The sequence below is a fragment of the Cervus elaphus genome, chromosome 4 (assembly GCF_910594005.1).
Source record: "Cervus elaphus chromosome 4, mCerEla1.1, whole genome shotgun sequence".
Lineage (NCBI taxonomy): Eukaryota > Metazoa > Chordata > Mammalia > Artiodactyla > Cervidae > Cervus > Cervus elaphus.
The window spans coordinates 57,930,038-57,953,140 of NC_057818.1; the positions used below are offsets into that span (position 1 = coordinate 57,930,038).

General features: G+C 43.7%; 3 protein-coding genes across 3 annotated transcripts in view; 2 read left to right on the top strand and 1 right to left on the bottom strand.

The window, feature by feature from the left end:
* Positions 1–967: 967 nt before the first annotated feature.
* The window catches only part of LOC122692447 (zinc finger protein 721-like), a 65,454-nt gene continuing 43,318 nt past the window's right edge, over positions 968–23,103 (top strand). Inside the window, 1 exon segment of the mRNA XM_043900010.1 lies at positions 968–1,228. Within this exon segment, the coding sequence (XP_043755945.1) occupies positions 1,121–1,228 (108 nt within the window). The 5' untranslated portion in view covers positions 968–1,120.
* Positions 4,672–20,130, top strand: LOC122692417 (zinc finger protein 93-like). The gene is made up of 4 exons (XM_043899993.1): positions 4,672–4,719; positions 5,066–5,192; positions 8,042–8,124; positions 18,746–20,130. The coding sequence occupies exons 1-4, from the start codon at positions 4,684–4,686 to the stop codon at positions 20,030–20,032; spliced, it is 1,533 nt and encodes a 510-aa protein (XP_043755928.1). The 5' UTR covers positions 4,672–4,683; the 3' UTR covers positions 20,033–20,130.
* Positions 6,272–7,081, bottom strand: LOC122692422 (mediator of RNA polymerase II transcription subunit 4-like). The gene has a single exon (XM_043899999.1). The coding sequence runs from the start codon at positions 7,079–7,081 to the stop codon at positions 6,272–6,274; it is 810 nt and encodes a 269-aa protein (XP_043755934.1).

The following is a 23,103-nucleotide window of genomic DNA, read 5'->3' on the forward strand; positions in this document are numbered from 1 at the left end:
GGTGAATGCAGATTGAATATTTTTTAGAATACATAATATGAGAAAGATGACTATGCTTCTATCTTTATTTTTTCCTTGGTCATTATACTTTAAAGATGTGGGAAAATAGAGCTCTGAATGGGGCAGACAACGAACTGTAGCAGTTGATTCACAAAACCTAGAAAAACACACACAGGAAGTAGAGCAACAACATTCTCAGGTGTTAACTCCTGTGTGATGTAACTTATGACAACACCGATCATTTCTTCCTTGGTTGGTCATCAGAAGCATTTAGGGCATCATTTTCAGAGGCATCTGGCTCCACCCATACGCACTGTGAACCTAGCGTGTCCAGCTCGGTTCAGTTCAGTTCAGTTCAGGTGCTCAGTCGCCCTGGACTGCAGCACGCCAGGCCTCCTGCTGCCCCTGGTTTCTTTTCCAAGAAAGCGGGGATGGAGATGCCTCCAGGCTCCTGGTCTCTGAAGTTGGAGGTGCCACGCCTGCAGAGAGGTGGTCACAAAGCAAAGCATTTTGTGAAAACCTGTGTCCCCAGGCTGCAGAGGGGGGTGAAAAAAACTAAGGACAGGGGAAATCTTTGGGAGGAATTCTGCAAGTAAAGCCTGGCAGGAACCCAAGACCCCCAGGTGATTCCCACCAAACGCTCACCTCTCCCCTCCCAGCCCCCAAGGGTACAGGAAGGCTGTGGACCACCACACCCATCCTAGAAAAAGCCCCTCCCCAGGGAATCAGATTGACCTTTTTTGTTTCTAGAAGTTCCCTCCCTAAACCCTCCCTTCCTGAGGTCTCAGGTGTGAGGTTTCCCCTCAGGGCTCTGAATGCGGGTCTTCCTCTTATGTTTCTTTCAAAACCCTCAAGGCTGGGTCAGGTTGCCCAGAAGGAGGGCCCACTGTCTCTCGTGAACTGTTCTCTGTAACTTGAAAAGGAAGGAGAAGAACTAGCCGGGCTGATCTGCAAATAGTGTAGAGCACCAGGATGTGATTAGCATTATCAGGTTAGTCTTGATTCCCCACTACAGACTGGGAACACAGAAAGTCGAAAGGAGCTCAGAAAAGGATGAGGGAAACAGGAAAACTTTTTCTTCTCTTTCCCTGCAGCAGTTGCAGGTTAAACAGCTGCATGGATGCCTTTGAAGGTATTTTCTCAAGATGCAGATGTGAGTTTTCGACGTAACATCCCCAGAGAAGACGCAGAGCAGGAGGAAGAAGAGGAGGAAATGGCAGCTTCTCAGGTACGTGTCCTGTCCCGGGTCTGGGGTTGTGTCTGCTTTTCTTCCTGAAATGCCTGGACTGAGAACCTGCACACCTTTAGTTCTCTGCTTCTAACTTTTCTGCCTGGGTGTTTGTTATCAACTTCTTTATTTTTTCCTTTTCTTCTTATCATAGTGAAGCCTGGCTCTTTAGACCACTTCTCCCTTGTGTCCCAGAATCTTGTCTCTCTTGTGTGTATCCTGCCTTTCTATGGAGCATGATGAATTCTCAGCATGAATTAGTGACTTTCAACTGGTGAATATATTCCCTTTGTGAGAGAGAAGCACGGAGAGGCACTGGTATCCGAGATTCCCATTGGGATGTGGTTCGGTGTTGGGATCTTAGGGAACTAGGGGAAATGCCATGATGAGTTTACATGGGGATGCAATTTCAGCTCTTTAGGAGTTAGAAAATGCCCTTATATATTGAATAAACTCAGTGACCCAGAATTTTTCAGAAAATGCTCAGAAATAAAAAGAAAACTAGGAGATACTGTCCTCTGTAATGCTAAGACTTACTAGTTAAACACATTGTTAGGTAGTTAGAATAGGGAAAAAGAGTCCAAAATGGCGGTGGCTAAAAGACCTGGAAGGGAAAGCCCGAAAAAACAGAACAAAGGTAGGTCAGAGGACCGGAGTGAGAATCTCAGGTAAAACAACGCGCCTGCCTAGGCCTAATTTACATTAGACAGACCCAGGGGCAGAGAAACAGATAAAAAGAGGAGCCAAATCCTCTTCCTTCTTGTCTCCATCTCTCTCTCTCCCGCGCGATGGGGTGATCTCCTCGCGTCTTGGGATCGACATGTCCTCACAACTCAAAGATGGGTTTTCCGGGTATTATCTAAATAAATAGAGCTCTAACACTGATTTATTTAAGAGCTATAACACGGCCTGTCCTCTGAGAGCCGTGACCCGCCAAGGGGCGTTAATGTCCATCACTCCAAATTTTCGTTGTGACGAGACAAAGAACCCAGGAACAGACACTCGCGTGACAACATTGTTAGGATACAAAACAGAGGAAGTATATATGAAATGAATTTTGCATAAAACTGATATTTTTTATGTTAGGTTCAAGTTAGAATTTCCTTGTTTTTTCTGACATGCCCAGGTTCTGATAGTGCATCTTCCGTGTGATCCATTTACACCATGACATATGATCTCCACTGGCTCTGGTGATTTCTCTGAGATTATCAGGCTATAACGTTCATTTTGTTTCCCTCTGTCTTTAAACAAGGCTGTGGAAAAATGGAATGAGGGACATGTGAAAACCCTCACACTTAATGGAGAAACTCCACATCTTCTTGGTTTCTCTTTGCTTTGGAAAATGAACACTCACTGTGTTGATGATCGATACTGGGTTTGGGGAGTGAGAGTTTTCATCACTCAAGCCCAAGTGTGATGTTTCCAGTACACTCCTCGCTCATATCACAGACATAGTCTTCTTACTCACATTTTTGCATTTTTTTGTCAAAATATTTGCAAAGATCCTATTGGTGCTAATCTGTTTTCACCTGTGTTGAATTTCTAAGATACAGCTCAACAAAATGATCCAGTTTTTCAAGAAATTAAAGTTTCAGAGCCAAGCGCTTTAATTTATCTCATACCATTGTATATGTTTGCCCCCTAGTGTATTTAAAATATACAAAGAATACCTTCCACAAGTAGATGTATATATTTTAACCCATTAAAAATAATGTCGATTTTATTGACATGAATAGGAATGACTGAACTGAACTGAACATGAACTCATTTTATTGACATGAATATCAATTTTATTGACATGAATATGAATGAACTCAGCTGAACTGAACTGAACTGTACATGAATCACTTCAGTTCCGTTGCTCATTCGTGTCTCACTCCTTGTGACCCCATGAACCGCAGCACTCCAGGTCTCCCTGTCCATCACCAACTCCTGGAGTGTATCCAAACTCATGTCCATTGAATCAATGATGCCATCTAACCATCTCATCCTCTGTCGTCCCCTTCTCCTCCTGCCTTCAATCTTTCCCAACATCAGGGTCTTTTCAAATGAGTCAGTTTTGCGCATCAGATGGCCAAAATATTGGAGTTTCAGCTTGAACATCCGTCTTTCCAATGAACATCCAGACTGATTTCCTTTAGGATGGACTGGTTGGATCTCCTTGCAGTCCAAGGGACTCTCAAGAGTCTTCTGCAACACCACAGTTCAAAAGCATCAATTCTTTTATGCTCAGCTTTCTTTATAGTCCAACTCTCACATCCATACATGACTACTGGAAAAACCATATCCTTGACTAGACGGACCTTTGTGGACAGAGTAATGTTTCTGCTTTTTAATATGCTGCCTAGGTTGGTCATAACTTTCCTTGCAAGGAGTAAGCATCTTTTAATTTCGTGGCTGCAGTCACCATCTGCAGGGATTTTGGAGCCCCCAAAAAGAAAGTCAGCCACTGTTTCCACTCTTTCCCCATCTATTTGCCATGAAGTGAGGGGACCGGATGCTGTGATCTTAGTTTTCTGAATGTTAGCTTTTTCTTAATACTCTTAGTAAGTATACAGTCTCATTGTAATATGTCTGTATGCATGAAAATGTTAAAAGTATTTTTTTTTCTTGTTTTGGTATTCTCCCCAGTTATATAAAGTTCTTTAAAAAAAAAATACACGTATTTATGTTTGGCTGAGTTGTGTCTTGGTCGTAGCCTGCAGAATCTTGGAGCCATGTGGGGGACTTTGTTGCAGCAGCCAAACTTTAGCTGTGGTGTGTGGCATCTAGTTCTCTAACAAGGGACTGAACCCAGCCTCCTGACTTGGGAGCTCAGACTACCAGGGAAGACCCTAGAAAAACTCATATACACTTTCTTTAGTGTTGACTCTGTGTATTTGTGTTTTACTAGTTAAATTTTAGTTCACATGAACTGAAGCAAATTCAAGATCTGTCATTTAATGAATGTTTGACAAAATATTTGCAAAACGGTGGAACAAGAATTGTTGATTTTATATTATTTATGTGATGCATTCAAGACCCTGTAAAAACTTTTAGAAAGACATATAGTATATACTAAATACTTCAAAGGATTATTGCTGCTATCGGTAGTATTCTATCAGACCTGTCAATTTTGTAAAATACTTAAAATTCAAAGTTAAGTATTAATTCTTACCTTAGGGGTCTACTTCTTTGCTATTCAGAACGGTCATTCATGTATCAGAATTTTCAATATTACTAGTTAAAATAAGCTTGTTAAAAATGCGGCACATTGGCTCCACTCCAGTACTCTTAGATCAGAGCATGCTTTTTTAAAATATTTCCTGTTTCCTTGATAGGGGGCTTCCCTGGTGGCTCAGATGGTGAAGAATCTGCCTGCAATGTGGGAGACCCGGGCCCGATCCCTTGGTGGGGAAGATTCCCCTGGAGAAGGAAATGGCAACTCACTCCAGTATTCTTGCCTGAAAAATCCCATGGACAGAGAAGCCTGGCATGCTACAGTCCATGGGGTCGGAAAGAATCAGACATGACTGAGTGACTAACATGCTTTCCTTGATAGACAGTTTATCCTGGGTCACAGGAGTACAACTCTCAAAAATAGATGTCAGTGTTGATGTGATTCTTTTATAATTTTTCTTCCAGATCAGAATAGTTTCTATAGTGGTCTGTGGATCATATCTCATTCTCTTTTCCTGGGGTTAGAAATACAGTGGAAAATACGGTAGTATAAAAATTATATTCTTGTGTAACACCAGACATTCTCCTACATCAAAACCATTTCTCTTGCTGGTTTCATCTTGGGTCACATTAGGAAGTCTTCCCAGGTCCACGTGGCTCATGTCCTTTATATTTCAGGGGCTGCTGACATTCCAGGATGTGACCATAGATTTCACTCAAGAGGAGTGGGAATGCCTGGACCTCGGTCAGCGGGAATTGTACAGGGACGTGATGTTAGAGAACTACGGGAATCTGGCCTGCTTGGGTGAGGATCACTTGCTTCCATAATCCCTTATGTATCCTCAGGGTTTTGGTTCATTCATTCTAGAATGTCTCCTGGAATTTTCTGCTTTGTCCAGTAGAGGTTAAGATCCCTACTTTCCAGGGGAAAGTAACCTTCTTTCTTGATGTAACCTGTCTCCTTGTTGTTCAGTTGCTAAGTGATGTCCAACTCTTTGCGATCCCGTGGAATGCAGCAAGCCAGGCTTCCCTAGCCTTCTTTAACTCCCAAAGTTTGCTCAAATTCATATCCACTGAGTCAATACTGCTCTTCAACCATCTCATCTTCTGCCACTCCCTTCTCCTGCCCTCAATCTTTCCCAGCATCAGGGACTTTTCCAATGAATTGGCTCTTCGCATCAGGTTGCCAAAGTATTGGAGCTTCAGCACCAGTGCTTCCAATGAATATTCAGGGTTGATTTCTTTAGGATTGACTGGTGTGATCTCCTTGCTGACCAAGGGACTCTCAGGAGTCTTCTCCAGCACCATACTTCGAAGGCATCAATTCTTTGGTGCTCAGTCTTCTTCTTCTTCTTCTTCTTTTTTTTTTTTTACAAACAAAAATAAGTTTATTTACAAAAAATACAATAATTACAAAGAGTATAAATTGAGATGATTTCTCCTCTTCTTGTGACAAAAAGTAATAGCCTTTACTTTCAGATGAGGGTTTCTGTTATATAATGCACACTCTGTGATCGGCTGCTCTTGTTTATGCTTTTCTAAATAACTGCAGGAAGCCTACTAATGATAGGTACGTGGGTCATTTCCCTCAAATCTTATTTCCAGTACTATGCACAAGTCCAACACAATTGGAACAGAACAAGGTAAGACAGCATTGAACTGAAAAAGCTTTACCCCAACAGTAAAGTGTGATTTTTCTTTAAGTATTAACCTAGTGGTTTAGAACTGAAACCTAATTTTCGGCTTTAAAAAAAAAGTCCACTATGATTTTTAATGGGCAGAACAATTCTACAGCCAACATCACCTGGCTAGCTTTCCACATTGACCTAATAAGAAACAGATTTCTATAGTATTCAATTCTGTTTGCTTTTCATCTTATGGTTTCTAATCAGAGTCACTGGTGCTGCTTGAGGAGTCCGTTGACATAACCTCTACATCGGCCTCGTTTTCTTTGTTGTGCCCTGGAGGTTCCAACAGAAAGTCATGACTGTGGTTTGGTGGCAACCTATTTATCGCCATGTCGTTTGACTGCCTGGGATACTGTGGAGCAAGGACATCTGGCAGTCTGCCCGCTGCAAGTGCATCCCCTGGGAGATGACCATTTACTCCATTAGTGGAAGGATTGTTCATCTGACCCAGTAATCCACTTCTCATCTCCAAATCAGTTGGGTATGGTCTCCGTGGGTCCCCTGGGACCCAGGTCAGTGGGGCACACACAGCATTACTTGCACTAATCCTATGTGCATACTTAATCATTTCTTCAGAGGAAATAGCACCTTTTCTTGCTTTTTCTATTGACTTGAGTTTTTCTATTGCTTGGTAAACAGCTGTTGCCAGTATCTGTTCTGCTTCCTTTAGCTGTTTTTGTAGTTGCTGAATATCACTGTCTCTCTTTTCTACTTCTTTTTCTAAAACTTGCATTTCATGATGGGCTTTTCCCTGATTAAGTGCCAATTTCATTAGTTCCTGAAATTCCCCATCTCTGTGAATTAACAACTCCAGGACCTGGTTCTCCTCTCCAGACTGTAGCAACTTTTGGTTTCTTGAAATTGCCAGCATTTCTACAAGTTCTCTCGACCAGACCTCCAGATCTTCCAGCGCTGACAGCAGCCGCTCTCGCGTGCTGTTACCGCCGGCAGCTCCTAAGCCGCCGCCCGGCCGCTCCTCCGTCTTGCCACTCGCTGCCGCCGCCATGCTGCCCACAGACCAGCGTGCACGCAGCTCTGGTGCTCAGCCTTCTTTATGTTCCAAATATCACATCCATACATGACTATTGAAAAATCCATAGCTTTGACTATACAGACCTTTGTTGGCAAAGTGATGTCTGTGCTTTTTACTATGCTGTCTTTGTCATAGCTTTTCTTCCAAAGGGCAAGCATCTTTTATCTTTTTATTTTTTGGCAAGCATCTTTTAACGTCATGGCTGCAGTCACCATCTGCAGTAATTTTGGAGCCCACCCCCCCTCCCAAAACTAAATCTGTCACTGTTTCCACTTTTCACCTATCTATTTGCCGTGAAGTGATGAGACTGGATGCCATGATCTTAGTTTTCTGAATGTTGAGTTTTAAGCCAGCTTTTTCACTCTCCTCTTTCACCCCCATCAAGAGCCTTTTTAGTTCCTCTTCAAGTTCTGCCATTAGAGTGATATCATCTGTATATCTGAGGTTGTTGATATCTCTCCTGGTAATCTTGATTCTAGGTTGTGATTCATCCAGCCCAGCATTTCACATGATGTACTCTGCATAGAAATTAAATAAGCAGGGTGGCCATGTACAGCCTTGATGTGCTCCTTTCCCAATCTGCAACCAGTCAACTGTTCCATGTACAGTTCTAACTGTTGCTTCTTGACCTGCATATACTTCATTCTAGGTTCATGATAATTCTGTAAGTTCTGTGGTATCAAATAGTGCCACTCTCCTCTTAAAACTGGAATTCCACTACCTGCTTTTGCCTTAGTAGTACTTGAGCATAATATCAGAATCTGATTCTGATGCATTTGTCTTTCAAAGATGCTTCCAATACATTATTTGGTGAAATCATTTTTTTAATGCTATTTTAACTTTCTACCTTGACTTCTCTCTCACCTGAATACATATTGGATTGGAAATTGATGAATATCTCAGAAAACACATATTCCTTTTTCTGATGAACAGGTCTTGTGGTCTCTAAGCCAGACCTGGTCACATTTCTGGAGCAAATGAAGGATCCCTGGGATGTAAGGAGAATGGAGACAGCCGTATACCCAGGTATGTGTCTATGGATGAAGCAGATAAGTCAGGTGAGAGGGCCAAGCACTGGGGAAGAAGTCATACTTTGTCGTGTGGTTTGAGAAGATCTGCTTCAGTTGAGATGATTTTGGATTAGGCTAGGTTTATTTCTGTCACCGTCATAGAGCGTCATCTCCTGACCCATTCCTGATTCTTTTCATCATTTGTATATTTTTCTCCAGTGATTAATTTTCACATTCACAGTTAGAACCAAAATATTTGTCTTGGCCTGGAACAACCTGCATGACCTGATAATTCGTCCATTTTGGGGAGGTTTTAGAAAATCTGTGCATATTTCTGAGTAACTATATTAACCCCTTTTAAAAGTGCTGATTCTGTCCCTAGTCAGAAGTGTGTGGGTGGAGCTGTGAAAAAATTGCCAAACTTGTAGGAATACTGGGGACAGATGTTTTTTGTTTTCTACCATATAATTTCCAGTGCACTGGAAACTACACATATGACCTTAGAAATTTCATAATCAAATTCTTTCTTCACTGCATTGTGACAGCCACGCTTTCCGGGAAACAAACTCACTCAGAAGGACAATGCAGATAGTGGAGTGCAGTTTATTACACCAGCGGGCCCAAGGCAGAGTCTCCTCTTAGCCAAGGGCCCCGACCAGCATTTGTGAAAATCTTTTATACCCCATGTGTTCATGTCCAAACCCACCACCCCAATCCCTTGATGCTTACAAAGAAAGGGTAAATACAATCACAATAACCCCATCATTCACGTGTTATGTGTTCAAACAGTTAATCATCAATATGCCCACGGTTGCATTCCAACCAGTTAATAACCGATAAGCCTGGGCTTACATTCTGATAGATAGTGTCCAGAGGCAGGGGTGATTATTGTCTGTTTTCTCTTAGGTGATGAGTAGCCTGGATATGATCTTCAAGGTTCCCCTGTCCAGAGGGGGTTTTATCCTTCCATTGTCATTTCCACAGGCACTAAGCAGAGACTTCAGGGTCCACTGGAGAGGTGGCTGAGCACGATCAGCACAGAGAGGCCTGAGATGGAGGCCAGGCCCTATGAATTCCTTCTTCATTCCCCCCTCTTGATGCTCTTAACTCATATTATGAGCATCATTCATAGGGACATATTGCAGCCTGGCTCTCCAACTGCCAATTAGGGAGAATGACATCAACCTTTGGGTTATAAAGTTCATAATACATTGCAAAATTCAGGGTCCACAAAGCAGAAGTATCAAGGCAACTTTAACAGTGGTAAATATAGTTTTCCACCAATCGCTCTTCACCCAAGATAGGACCGAAGTCCAGAAAGGAATGCTCTCATTTGACATTGCTTTTACCTGGTTTTTCATGTCATCTAAAGTAGTTGATACATTGTCAGATAAGTCAGGAATGTATACACAACATTCAACCTTAATTATAGCACAGGTCTCTCCTTGAGCAGCTGTGAGTATGTCCAAAGCCATTTTATTATGAATTACTGCTTTTCTCATTTAGACTTGCTCTTCATTTAAGGCTTGGATGGCTTCTGTTCTATCTAGGAGGGCCTGTTTGTGAAATTAGTCAAGGCCTCTACTTTAATCATAATATATTTGTTGTCCCTACAGAGGGTACGAAAAAGGCAGCAATATACTCATACCACTGAAACACAGATCGTGTCCACCTAGCATGTAAATAAGGTAGATTTACTGGGGCTTGTTGTAGGCTAGGCTTTTGCTACACTGGCATTTTTATCAAATGTAACCCCATGACCCGAGTCTATTGACTGTAGGTCTCACAGCAAGAGAGCAAGGAGAGGTAATGATTGACAAGAGAGAGGAAAGTCTTTTTGTCATCCCAGAAAAGAGCAGAGTGGTTTAAAATCTGCCTGGCGGCACGGTGACACCCACCAAGGAAGTCCATCCTTCACAGAGAGAGGCATAGTCCTACATACCCAGAAGTTGTAGGTGTTCTGGAAGTCCGTGTAGGAATGTGCCCATGAGGTGCAAACGTTGTCCTGAGTTGAGAGAGAAGTTAAATTCAAAATCACGTTGATGAGGCCAAGCAGCAGGAGTTGATTGTGCTGCTTCATCCTGAAGGGGCTCGTCCAGAATCTTCTTTTCCTTCTTCTTAAGGATGGTCTTAGTCTCTCGAGGGTCAGTGGGGTCCCTCTATGCTGTCCACTCAGCGTTTTCTGGGTATGCGTGGTATGCTCTCTTCACCCTCGTATGATGGATCAAGGGACAATACCTGCAACTTTAACTGCAGTAGGGGTAGTTAGAATAACATAAGGGCCCTTTCACCAAGGGGCTAGCAAATCATGTTTCCAATCTTTGACCCATACTTGGTCACCAAGTGTAAACTCATGAATCTGTTCCCCAAGGGGGAACGGCACCCTTTCTTGTACAAACTTAGTTACTCAATTTATTACCTTACCGAGTTCCATCTGCTGTGAAATCCTATCCCGCCTTACCTGAGGCAAATTTGTTGACACCTGTTTTATTATGGGAGGAGGCCTCCCATACACAATTTCGTGTGGAGAATAGCCTTGGGACTGTGGGGTCATCCTGAGTCTGAGCAGAGCCGTCGGAAGCAAGTACACTCAGGAGCAGTCAGTCTCTCTGATCCACTTGGAGAGTCTTTAAGTGTCCGGTTGGCTCATTCCACCATCTCAGAACTCTGGGCCTATATGCAGTGTGCAGTTTCCATTTGATGTTTAAAGTTTTGCTTACTTGTTGTACTAAATCAGCTACAAAAGCCAGGCCATTGCCTGATCCAATGCTGGTAGGAAATCCAAATCTGGGAACTATTTCCCTAAGCAGGCACCAGGCTACTTCCGATGTTCTTTCAGTCTAGGTAGGAAAAGCTTTTACCCATCTCGGGAATGTACATACCATGACCAGGAGATAATGGTAGTGTCGGTGAGGTTTCATTTCAGTGAAGTCCACTCCCAGGTGTTCAAGGGTCAGTGTGCCTTTCTGCTGAATACCCGGAGGATTTTGTCTGAATCCCGGAGAGGCAGCATTCACCTGTGAGCAGGCAGCATGGCCTAGGTGGATCGCCTGGTGTGTCTGGCTTACCAGACTGTGTGCCAGCTCCTCCAGTACCAATAATTTGCCACTTGGCAATTCCCACCATCACTTTTCAGTCTTGATGGCCCTTTCCACTTTGGCTAACCTGAGAGCCATTGTCCTTGTTTTATCAGGCTAGTGCCATCAGTATATAGGACCAAATTAGGGTCTGGAACCTTGAGCACTTCTTTAAAACAAACCCCAGATACCTCACCTACTCTTTGTAGATCTGTGCCTTCTTCTTTGACACCGGGTAACCTGCTTCCATCAACAGCTGGAGCAGTGCATTTGTCCCTTCCCAACATTTTTCCTTGGTCTCAGCAGCCAGCAGCAGGTCATCCCCATATTGTAAGAGCCGACATCCATACTCTTCCGGATGGAATGAGTCCAGGTCAGAAGCCAAGGCTTCCCGAAAGATGGCTGGGAAGTTTTTAACCCCTTGTGGGGGAGTCCAGATGAGCTGTTGTTTGGTGCTCCCGACTGGATCTTCCCATTCAAAGGCAAAGATGGGCTGTGACGCGGGGGCGAGGCGTATGCAGAAGAAGGCATCCTTGAGATCTAGGCAAGTGTAAACTTTAGTCCTCGGTGGGAGGAGGCTAAGTAAGGTATACGGGTTTGGAACAGTGGGGTGTAAAGTCACAGTAGCCTGGTTGACTAGCCTGAGATCTTGTACAGGCCTATAGTCCTGTCCTCCTTCCCTGTTGACTGGCAGGATTGGCGTATTCCAAGCTGACTGGCACTCTAGTAGAATGCCTGCTTGTTTCAATCTATTGATGTGGGGCAATATGCCGGTTCAGGCCTCCATCCATACTGGGTACTGGCACTGTCTAACCGGGATGGTGCCTGGTTTGAGTTCCATTATCACTGGGGCGTGATGTTTAGCCAGCCTAGGGGGCGGGGGGGAGGGGGTTGTCTTCCACGAAGACCTCAGGGAATAATTGAGTTAGCTCCCTCATCCTCTTCTGGCCCACCCGGTTCTGCCTTCAGACGCTCATGGAACCTCCACTCATCTTGGGTTGGTATTGAGAGAGAGGGCAAATAAGTCATAGAGTCCGTCCAGAAGGTGGGCCTCTCCTCAGGGGAGAAAGTCACTTGTGCTCCTAGTTTGGAGAGCAAGTCTCTTCCCAACAGGGGTACTAGGCACTCAGGAATGTAGAGGAATTCAGGAATCACTTGGTGCCCACTCCCCCCCCCCCCCCCCCCCACAATCTGACATTTTCTGGGCTGGCAAAACGGTTTACTCATCTCTTCTCCCGATACCCCAGTTACAGCCGTAGTCTTTTTGGACAGAGGTGCCACAGGTTTTGTTACTACCGACAGTTCTGCTCCTGTATCCACCCTGAAGTCAATATTTTGGTCCCCCACTCTTAAGGTCACCATGGGCTCTCAGGGACCTGATATCTCTGAGCCCTGGCAGCCCTAGTTAATTTCCAAGTCAGCAAGCCCCACAACTGTGGGACCTTCCTCTCCTTCCTTGCCTTAGGGCATTCATTCTTCCAGTGGCCAAAAGCTCGGCACTGGGCACACTGGTTTGGCTGTAATGGGCCCAGGGCATCCCTTGGGACTGGCTGAAGGACTGTCCTGTCCCTGGGGCAGATGAGGTTTTCTGGAGGGCCCGAGACAGACTTTGCCAGAGCAGCAGCTTGCACTGTAAGTCTCTTGTCTGTTCTCTTTCGTTCCCTCCAGCTCTCTGGCAGAGCGTGGTCTCTGCTTAATTCCAACGTCTCCCTCCCTCTCTTGTCAGTACTCCCCGGGAGAGGCGGGTATAGCTTGGGCGGTTCAGGTAGAGCCGGAACCTGGAAGTGTTGGCCAGAGGCTTCTGTCACCGGGATCAGAGCCTGCCCAAACAGCGGCTCTACGAACTCCGGGAAAGCTGGCGGAGGAGCAGCGGCTGTTGCAGAAACTTCACCTGGCCCTGGATCGGGCATTAAGGCGGCCTCAGGTTCTGGTGGAGCACTGGGAGGCAGGCGTTTCATTATCCAGCATGGGGGAGGGGTCAGGTCATCCCTGTCTAAATCGTGTAGAATTTCCTTTTTTATCATCAGTCAAATTTTGTGCCCTTCATATTTTTCCCTTTCCCTTCTGGATACAGAACCTTGTCTGAGTAGGAGGGTCTCAAGCTAACCCTAGCCATGAGTCAATAGATGGATATTGATCCAGGTGTCCTGGTTCTCCTGTGACTACTGTGTAGATTGCTTTCACTATTTTTAAGTTCACGGTATTCTCTGGTGGCCATCCTGCTCCCATAGGGGGCCATTCGACCTCACAGAGTATGTGGAGGCAGTTAGGCTTCATCTTCACCCCATAGTCTCCTCCCAATCCCTTCTTTAAAATTGTCACTCCAATGCAGTTGCCTTAGATTCACTTCCCCCCATCTTGCTTACCTTCTCAGACCTTCTTGGACTTTTCCTTTTCATTCTGTCTCCGAAGTTCTCAGTACCCTATGTACCTCTCACATTTCCACTCAGTGACACTTAAATTGCCATTTTGCCTCCTTTCTAATTGGAGTGAGAAGAGCCTTACCTGCCAGACCCCAGAGGGAGAAGGGGGATCGGCGTGTCTTCCCCTGCCGGTCAGCATAGCTGAACCAGAACATCACATGGTCCAAGACTGTTTCTCCCTTAAAGTCCATTCTGCCTTGGTGGGCTTGATCAGGTGCGAATGAAAACACAGATGGGTTGAATATCCCATGATCCAGGGCATCTCCAGAAAAGCCAATTCATACTCACTTCTGTATCCCCCTCCTTCTAGCCTAACAATTCCGAGGGGGTCAAGAATTCAACAGCAGACAGGACACCTCCTGGGGGAGGGCAGAATACGAGCATACAAGGACCAGTTTCCTATCCTAAAAATCCCCTGGCGATCACTTGGTAATAATTTTCCCCGAGACGGCGTGGACACACCTCCTAAATGACCATTACAAATTTCCTTCCTAACCCTAGCACGCTCGTCAACCTGTGTACCAAGCAATCGCCGCCTGCCTATTCCAGGCTGCTGTGGGTCCCCGCTCTTTCTAGTCCCTCCCAGGGGTTGTCAGGCCCCCTCTTCCACCCTGCTGGGTGGGCTCCTCCTCACCTGAGCGCCCAGTTGCCCTGCTGCTGTCCACTACCTGATGACGTGAAAGGTCCGGGTGTTGAAAAGCAGAATCCTTCCAGAGGGGCGAGGCGCCTTCCCCCCTCTAGGAGATTCAAGCTACAAAGCCTCGGGGTGGCATCAAATGAGACCTGTCTCCTCAAAGTGAGGAGCTTCCCGCCCAATGCACCAAATGTTATAGCCACGCTTTCAGGGAAACAAACTCACTCACAAGGACAATGCAGATAGTGGAGTGCAGTTTATTACACCGGCGGGCCCAAGGCAGAGTCTCCTCTTAGCCAAGGACCCCGACCAGCATTTGTGAAAATCTTTTATACCGCATGTGTACGTGTCCAAACCCACCACCCCAATCCCTTGATGCTTACAAAGGAAGGGTAAATACAATCACAATAATCCCATCATTCACGTGTTATGTGTTCAAACAGTTAATCATCAATAAGCCCACGGTTACATTCCAACCAGTTAATAACCGATAAGCCTGTGCTTACATTCTGATAGCTAGTGTCCAGAGGCAGGGGTGATTATTGTCTGTTTTCTCTTAGGTGATGAGTAACCTGGATATGATTGTCAAGGTTCCCCTGTCCGGAGGGGGTCTTATCCTTCCATTGTCGTTCCCACAGGCACTAAGCAGAGAGTTCAGAGTCCACTGGAGAGGTGGCCGAGCACGATCAGCACAGACAGGCCTGAGTTGGAGTCCAGGCCCTATGAATTCCTTCTTCACATAAGACACCTCACTAAAATGAGAAAATGCAAATATGAATTTTATGTGAAAGTTTCTCTTTTTTTTATATGAACTAACATTAAATATGTTAAGTATATATGTCCCAATTCATTAATGCTAGAATGCTTTAATATATTTATTTAACTCACAGACTTTTTAAAGAAATTATTGACGTGGGAGTTTATAACATGTCCCACAGTGCTTTTTTCTGATTGTTCATCACTATTAAACTTATAGATTATATAGAGAAATCTTTAAGAAGAAATTTTTCTGTTCCAATAATGCTATTTTACAATGTTATGTTAGTTTTGCTATACAGAAAGAATAAGTGATACATATACACATTTCCCTTCTTGATTAGATTTCCTTCCCATCTAGGTCGCCACAGAGCATTGAGTAGAGTTCCCTGTGTTCTCACCATATTTTTCAAGTCTCACTTCTCATTTGATTTGTTAAGAACTCTTACCTTATTAAATCTATCTTTTTGTTATGAAACATCCCAGGACTTTATCGTTCATGCCATCTTTTTCTGATTAGTTCTAGCTCAATATCATTTACTATTTTAGACTCCATTAGAACATGCTCAGATAACAACATGAGTGGTAAGTGGGTTAAATAATAAGTAGGCATTAGCATTTGTGAAAATGTTTTGTTTGTTAATTTGATTACTTCATCAAAAATTAATCATTACACTCCTCAACTTCTCCTCGCTTCGTTGTTCCTGTAGGTTTCTATCTTGACTTCTCCTCTGCACCATGCTCCTCTGTCACCTCATCTTGTCCAATGTTCTGTGTTTGTGGTCTCTGTTCTGCAGGCTGCAGATCCTAGTTCCTCTTGCTCTGGTGTCTGCTCCCTGGTGGGTGAAGTGGTCCTGAGACTTGTGCCCTTATCCCCTTGAGAGGGAGTTGATTGTTACTGTTGTGACCAGAGCCTGCCTGGATCTTGAAGTCTGCTTCGCCTTTCCTCTGTGGCTGTCACTGTCTGTGGCGGGGTCTGTTTCCTGATTGGTGGAGCAGAGGCCCCAGATCTGAAATGAGCTCTGCTCTGATCTGTGGTGCTTCTGATCTGGTGGGACTGGAGCACACCCGCTGAGAGGGAAGCCACTGAGTGTTGCTCCTCTGGGGATGTTCTCCTTGGAGAGTGCTCTGCGTGTCATCTTTCATGTGCTGTGCCAGCTCTCCTGTGACCCTGTGTTGGCATTGATCTTGGCCCCACCTGAACCATGGGTATGTTGGCACTTGACCCTGGTGTCTCTCAGATGTTGTTTTCACCAGGTCACCAGCAGAGATCCACTGTAATCATATCCCAGGTGTACATTCATTGTGGAGCTGAACCTGCTATGGTGCTATGGGGGCAATGTAGACTGTGACCTGGCCCAAATGCCTCATGTGCATGCCTACAGCGTCTACAGTTGCTAAAGCCAGACTGGTTTTGACTGCCAGAGCCTCATTTCCATCCAGATGTTCTGTTGGGGTTGAGTTTACCAAGCCAATTGTGGGGTGTATTACCATGGTTTGTACAGATGCAAGAAGAGATCTCAGCTTTTCTTGCCTAATGGCAGGGCCTTGGTGCTCAGCTGTGGTTTCAGCATCACCTATACATTGGGACCACCCACAGGCGTGTGTTCTGAATGTGCCCCTGGAGCCCATGAGTCTACCCTGGTGGGGAGGTGGCTGGGGAGGAGGAAGCAGCTGTGGGGGTCGTGAGATCACCCGCCTAGCTGGGACCCATGCCTAGCGCCTGGAGAGTCCGGAACAGGCAGAGGGGCAGAGAGGCTGCAAAGAGGTTCTTTCCTTCGGGCATCACTCAACAGCGCCGCTCTGCTTCTCTGGTGGTTCAGGCTTCCTCCACAAGCATCCCATTTGCAGAGCTCCTCCCTCCCTCCCATCCCCTCAGGATGTCTACTCACAGCAAACACAGTCCTCTACCTGGGTCTGCTCTCAGAGCGCCACGTTCCAGCACCCAGCCCTTGTCTGCAGTGGAGGACACCCTCTCAGGCTGGGTGGGCAGGGCAGGGGACAGTACCCTGCGTACAGGTCTCACTCTGTCCTGCACGCTGGTTGCCGTGTTCTCTTCCCACAGAGAACGAGGCTCCCCTTGTGTCCCAACTGAGCTCCCACCAATGAGGGGCTTCCTTGGATGTGGAGACCTCTCCTCTCTTCAGATCCCCCCAGGGTTGTGCGTGTCCCATCCTGCTTCTTTTCCTCTTCCCTTTCCTCCATCTCTCTCTTGTCCTACCTGGCTCAGCAGGAATCTTTCTTGTCCTTTCAGGTGTCCAAGTTCCTCTGCCCGTGTTCCTCAGGGCTCTGTGAGAATTTTTCCACTTCAAGATGTATTCTTGATGCTTTGGTGGAGAGAGATGAACTCCACGTTTTCCGAATCCTCTGCCATCTTGACTCCTTCTATCTCGGTTTTAGGCTTAATCTAGCCAAGTGTATGCTAATTTTATGCAATTATGTAAATTGTAAACTATATTCCACAACAATAGTAAGTAGAATAACTTATTATTTGATATCTTTCAGCTGTGTCTTCCCACGACACCCAGGGTTTGAGGTCCCAAAAGCCAGGCTTAGAAGATTTACTCCCAACAGCAAAGCTAGGAATATATGAAAGATTTCACCTTGCAAATTTACATTTAACCAAAGACTGGGAATATATGAGGGCATGTAAAGAGCCCAGAGCATGTTATGATGGACACAACCAAGTTGGTTCTGTTTCCCATAAAGTAAACATTACCGCCAAAAGAAATCAAGGATGTGAATCAAATAAGGAAAAACCAATTTCAGATGACCAGTTTCAGCCACCAACATCTGCAGATGAGTGTATATTTGTCAGCAAAGATCCACATCATCTCTTGAAACATACATGTTCTCTGAAGGGAAATGTAGAAAATCTGGAAAGTCATCTAGTCTCTACTGCAAATACTCATTCAAACCTATACTCTGAGCATAGGTGTCTATTAAATATACATTCAAGCATGTCTGGAAACCAGAAAGTTAAACATGAGGGGGAAAATTCCCAATACAATCAATTTGAGGGATCCTTTAACAAGGGTTTCTTGTTCTTCAACCAACAACTCTTTTCTCCTTGTTCCAAAATCTGGAATGTTGATAATAATGGGAGAGACCTTATTCAACCATCATTGTTCAATACATATGGACGTATAATTAGTGTGGAAGAACTTTCCAAGTGTAACAAAATGAGTAATGCCTTAAGCAGGAGCTCTACCCCCAATAATTACAAGAGTATACATGATGGAATGAGAAGCTCTTCATGCAATGAAACTGGCCATAATGTTGACCAAGACTCATATCTCCTGAAACAACAGGGACATCAATTTTCAGACAACAATTCTAAACATCATAAGTGTAGGAATATGTTTTGTCAAAGCTCAAATCTTACTATTAATACTTATAAGAGTATGGATATTGGAGAGAAGACTTATAATTGTTATGATTATGGTAAAGTTTTTAAGCAATCTTCAAAACTTATTCAACAGCAGATAATTCAGAGTAAGCGGAAACATCACAAGTGTAATACATGTGGAAAAGTCTTTAGTAACTCACCAAATCGAAGTAGAGATAGGAAAGTTCATACAGGAAGGAAACAATTCAAATGTACAGCATGTGGCCAAACCTTTAATCAGAGTTCATATTTAACTGAGCATCTGGGAATCCATGCTGGGGAGAAACCATACAAATGTACAGAATGTGGCAAAGTCTTTATCTGCTGTTCATGTGTTACACAACATCAGCAAATTCATACTGGGGAGAGACCTTATAAATGTACAGCATGTGGCAAGGCTTTTAAGGAGATTTCAACTTTAACTCAACATCAGCGAATCCATACTGGGGAGAGACCTTATAAATGTACAGCATGTGGCAAGGCTTTTAAGCAAAGTTCAGCTTTAACTGAACATCAGCGAATCCATACTGGGGAGAGACCTTATAAATGTGCATCATGTGGTAAGGCTTTTAAGCAAAGTTCAGCTTTAACTAAACATCAGCGAATCCATACTGGGGAGAGACCTTATAAATGTACAGCATGTGGCAAGGCTTTTAAGCGGAGTTCAACTTTAACTCAACATCAGAGAATCCATACTGGGGAGAGACTATATAAATGTACAGCATGTGGCAAGGCTTTTAAGCGGAGTTCAACTTTAACTCAACATCAGCGAATCCATACTGGGGAGAGACCTTATAAATGTACAGCATGTGGCAAGGCTTTTAAGCGGAGTTCAGCTTTAACTGAACATCACCGAATCCATACTGGGGAGAGACCTTATAAATGTACAGAATGTGGCAAAGCCTTTCTCCTTTATTCACTTCTTACTCGACATCAACGAATCCATACTGGGGAGAGACCTTATAAATGTACAGCATGTGGCAAAGCCTTTCTCCTTTATTCACTTCTTACTCGACATCAACGAATCCATACTGGGGAGAGACCTTATAAATGTACAGCATGTGGCAAAGCTTTTAACCGTTATTATTTTCTTACTCGACATCAGCGAATACATACTGGGGAGAGACCTTATGAATGTACAGCATGCGGCAAGGCTTTTAAGCAGAGTTCAGATTTAACTCAACATCAGCGAATCCATACGGGAGAAAGACCTTATAAATGTACAGAATGTGGCAAAGCCTTTATCCGTTATTCTTTTCTCACTCGACATCAACGAATCCATACTGGGGAGAGACCTTATAAATGTACAGCATGTGGCAAGGCTTTTAAGGAGATTTCAACTTTAACTGAACATCAGCGAATCCATACTGGGGAGAGGCCTTATAAATGTACAGCATGTGGCAAGGCTTTTAAGCAAAGTTCAACTTTAACTAAACATCAGCGAATCCATACTAGGGAGAGACCTTCTAAATGTACAGACTGTGGCAAAGCCTTTATCAATTATTCACTTCTTACTCAACATCAGCGAATCCATACTGGGGAGAGACCTTATAAATGTACAGCATGTGGCAAAGCCTTTTCCCAGAGTTCAGGTCTTTCTCGACATCAGAGAGTTCATGCTGCAGAGAAATTTTAGAAATGTAAGGAATGTGGCAAAGGATTTCCTCACAGCCATCACCTCACTCACAATCAGAGAATTCATACTGCAGAGAAACCCTAGAAATGAATCAGTGACAAAAACATTGGTCCTAAATATACAATGTTGAAAAAACGAGTGTTTTCTTTGGAAAGATACATGAATGAAATAAAAAAAAGTAGAGAACTGCTTAATCAAACATCAAATGTAACTCAATACCAGAGAATTCATACTAGAAAGCATGTCATCAGTACCACTTTTGTTGAATTACTCTAAGCAGAAACACTGTAGCAAGTATTCCATAAGTAAAACACATACAAAATTGATATGTTAGTATGGATCGCAAGATGAAGGGGTGGATATTTGCAGAGGTATAATTATTATTAATGTATCCTTGCTTATGTTGACGTTATTTGAGATTATTAAGGAACCAAAACGAATGTAATTCAACTCTCAAATTACTACATGCTGTGATTTGTTTCTACTTTATATATAAACTTATGTTTTTTATGGTTGTTGCCCAATGGTAAGAGAAGCCCTTCTGTATTAAGTGGGAATCATTTACATTTATTCTCCAATTTATAAGATTTAGAACAGAGTCGTGTTATATACACACTGAAGCTCTGAATGGAGGTATTTGTCACTGATGTCAAACACCTCTGTGGTCACCATGATGTAAGTGTTCAGGGAATAATTCAAAGTAAGACAGAAGTTTGCTCTAAGTTTTCAATAATTATGTCACTTGCTCTCTAAGCATAAAAGGATAGTTCATGAAAATTGAAGGTATTTTTATAACATCAACATAGAGAAATCATGCATATTATCTGGCAGGCTTGAAGGAAGGACACCTTCTCTTCTATCTGATGTAAGTATAGAAAACTCTTTCTGGAAAAGTCATATTAATATAATTAATATCCATCCATGTTTGGTAAATTAGCCTCCATTTTATAAACCATATAAATCACATTCTCAGATCATTTCATCAGAGAAACAGGACAGTTTTTAGAAGCTTGTAATGTGTATTTTAATCAAGGATCAAACAACAATTGTAAAAGGTTTTATTCTATCTGTAAAATTAATGTACCTTAATTAATAAAAGTGAATGGTTTTTCAGTGTTACAATTGATGTGGAATGAATGAAAGGTTAACGCACCACCAGCATTAACCTCTCCCACCTATTTAAGGTTGCAGGAAAGGTAACTTAATGATAAACTATTTGAAGCACAGGGGGATGGCATCTGTAGAAATTAGTTCCTTACTGCCATTAAACCTCTCATAACTTCATATATTTCCCACCATTTCTACATTGTATCTCCTCTCCAATTTTTATCTACATGGACATCGTGGTGGTTCTAATAAGAAGGATCATACAGAGTACTGTTGAGAGCTCCCCTGAACTGCTCCATGCTGTTGCTGCCTCAGCATCTGTCTGGGGAGCAGGCAGCCTGCAGGTCCTTGAACTCACACCAGCCAGTCCTGTGAGCACCTGCACTAGATGACCCCTTCCTTGGGACCAGCAGTCTTGCTGAACCCCAGGGTCTACTGCACAGGCCCCCCCTTCAGTGACACCCTCAGAGCTCCGCAAAATCATGCTCGTCTTTGTTTGAATGGACCCATCCACACTCAGCGTGTGGGGTCCAGAGCAGTTCACCCAGGGTCAGGTCTGAACCCCAAGTACTGGAATTTTCTCTGCCTGGTTCTAGCCTTGACCTTCCTCAGGGGACCTCAAGGCTTGCTGTGAGTTCTCTGAGGACCTAGAGTCATAAACTCACCTGCTGCAATTGTCCTTTGTTCTTCTTTTAGCTAAAACTTTTCAGGGGCTCATTTAAGCAAATGTAAGTTTAACAAAGTCACAAAAAGAATAATCAACAGCCATGATGGGAAAATTCTGAACCAAGATTTATAAAATCTTACCCTGTATCATTCTTAGCACATGTGTCTTGTAAGGCTTAAAGGAACTGTTTTCTCATGGCTTTCTCATACTTTGAATGCAATATATAAATATCTGAAGATATATACATAATATGATTTATATAACAACATTGATTACAGGATATAAATATCTGAAGGTATACATGTTAGCAGTGAGAAAACCAAGAAGGAATATGTGAGTGTATGTGTATTCTTACACATTTAACTTAGAGAATTTAGAAATGCCAGATCAAAACTGGTCATTTCAGAATTGCAGATGATTTACTAAAAACTATAAAACTTGTCAATTTGTCGATTAATCTGTTTTGTCTACTTTTCATGGAATTCATTTCCTTAAATGCCAGGAGGTTATGTTTTTTAAGGAACTTCAACACCATCCTCCCTCATGACTGCACCAGTTTACATTCCCTCCAGCCATGTAGGAGGTTCCCTGATCTCCAAGCCCCTTCAGCGTTTGTGATATTATTAGTGGGCTTTTTGCTCATTGTTATTCTGACTGGCATGTGGTGATACATCCCTGTACCTTTGTTCTGCATTTCTTATTGTTTAGCGGTGGTGAGCATCTTTCTTTTGCCTCCTGCCCATCGAAAAGAATAAGCTGCCCCGCCCAGCCTCAGCAGCTGTGGGGCACAGGCTTAGTCTCCCCACAGCATGTGGAGTATTCCTGGCCCAGGGATGAGGCCCTTGTCCCCTGCAGTGTCAGATGGATTCTCCACCCCTGGGTGACCAGTCTGTTTAGCTTTTTCCCCTTTGGGACAAATATATATATATATATAATTTATTTATTTATTGGAATATAATTGCTTTACAATATTGTGCTATTTTTGCTGTATGAAGTCATCAGTCAGCTGTAAGTATACATAAGTGTTCTCCCTCTTGGCCCTCCCTCCCGTGGTCGCCGTTTCACCCCTCTCCTCAGCACAGAGCATCAAGCTAAACTCGCTGTGGTAAACAGCAGCTTCCCACCAGCTACCTATTTTAACCACCAGTTCAGTTCACTTGCTCAGTCGTGTCTGACTCTTTGAGACCCCATGGAGTGCTGCACGCCAGGTCTCCCTGCCCATCACCAACTCCTGGAGCTTGCTCAAACTCATGTCCATTGAGTCAGTGATGCCATCCAACCACCTCATCCTCTGTCG

What these genes read in the sequence shown, in the direction of transcription:
- LOC122692422 (XM_043899999.1), bottom strand. Translation starts at nt 7,081, where the DNA reads ATGGCGGCGGCAGCGAGTGGCAAGACGGAGGAGCGGCCGGGCGGCGGC.
- LOC122692417 (XM_043899993.1), top strand. Translation starts at nt 4,684, where the DNA reads ATGGACAGAGAAGCCTGGCATGCTACAGTCCATGGG. An exon ending in GGCATGCTACAGTCCATGGG is followed by an intron (nt 4,720 to 5,065) that starts GTCGGAAAGAAT and finishes TTTATATTTCAG; the next exon opens with GGGCTGCTGACATTCCAGGA. An exon ending in TAAGGAGAATGGAGACAGCC is followed by an intron (nt 8,125 to 18,745) that starts GTATACCCAGGT and finishes ACACAACATCAG; the next exon opens with CAAATTCATACTGGGGAGAG.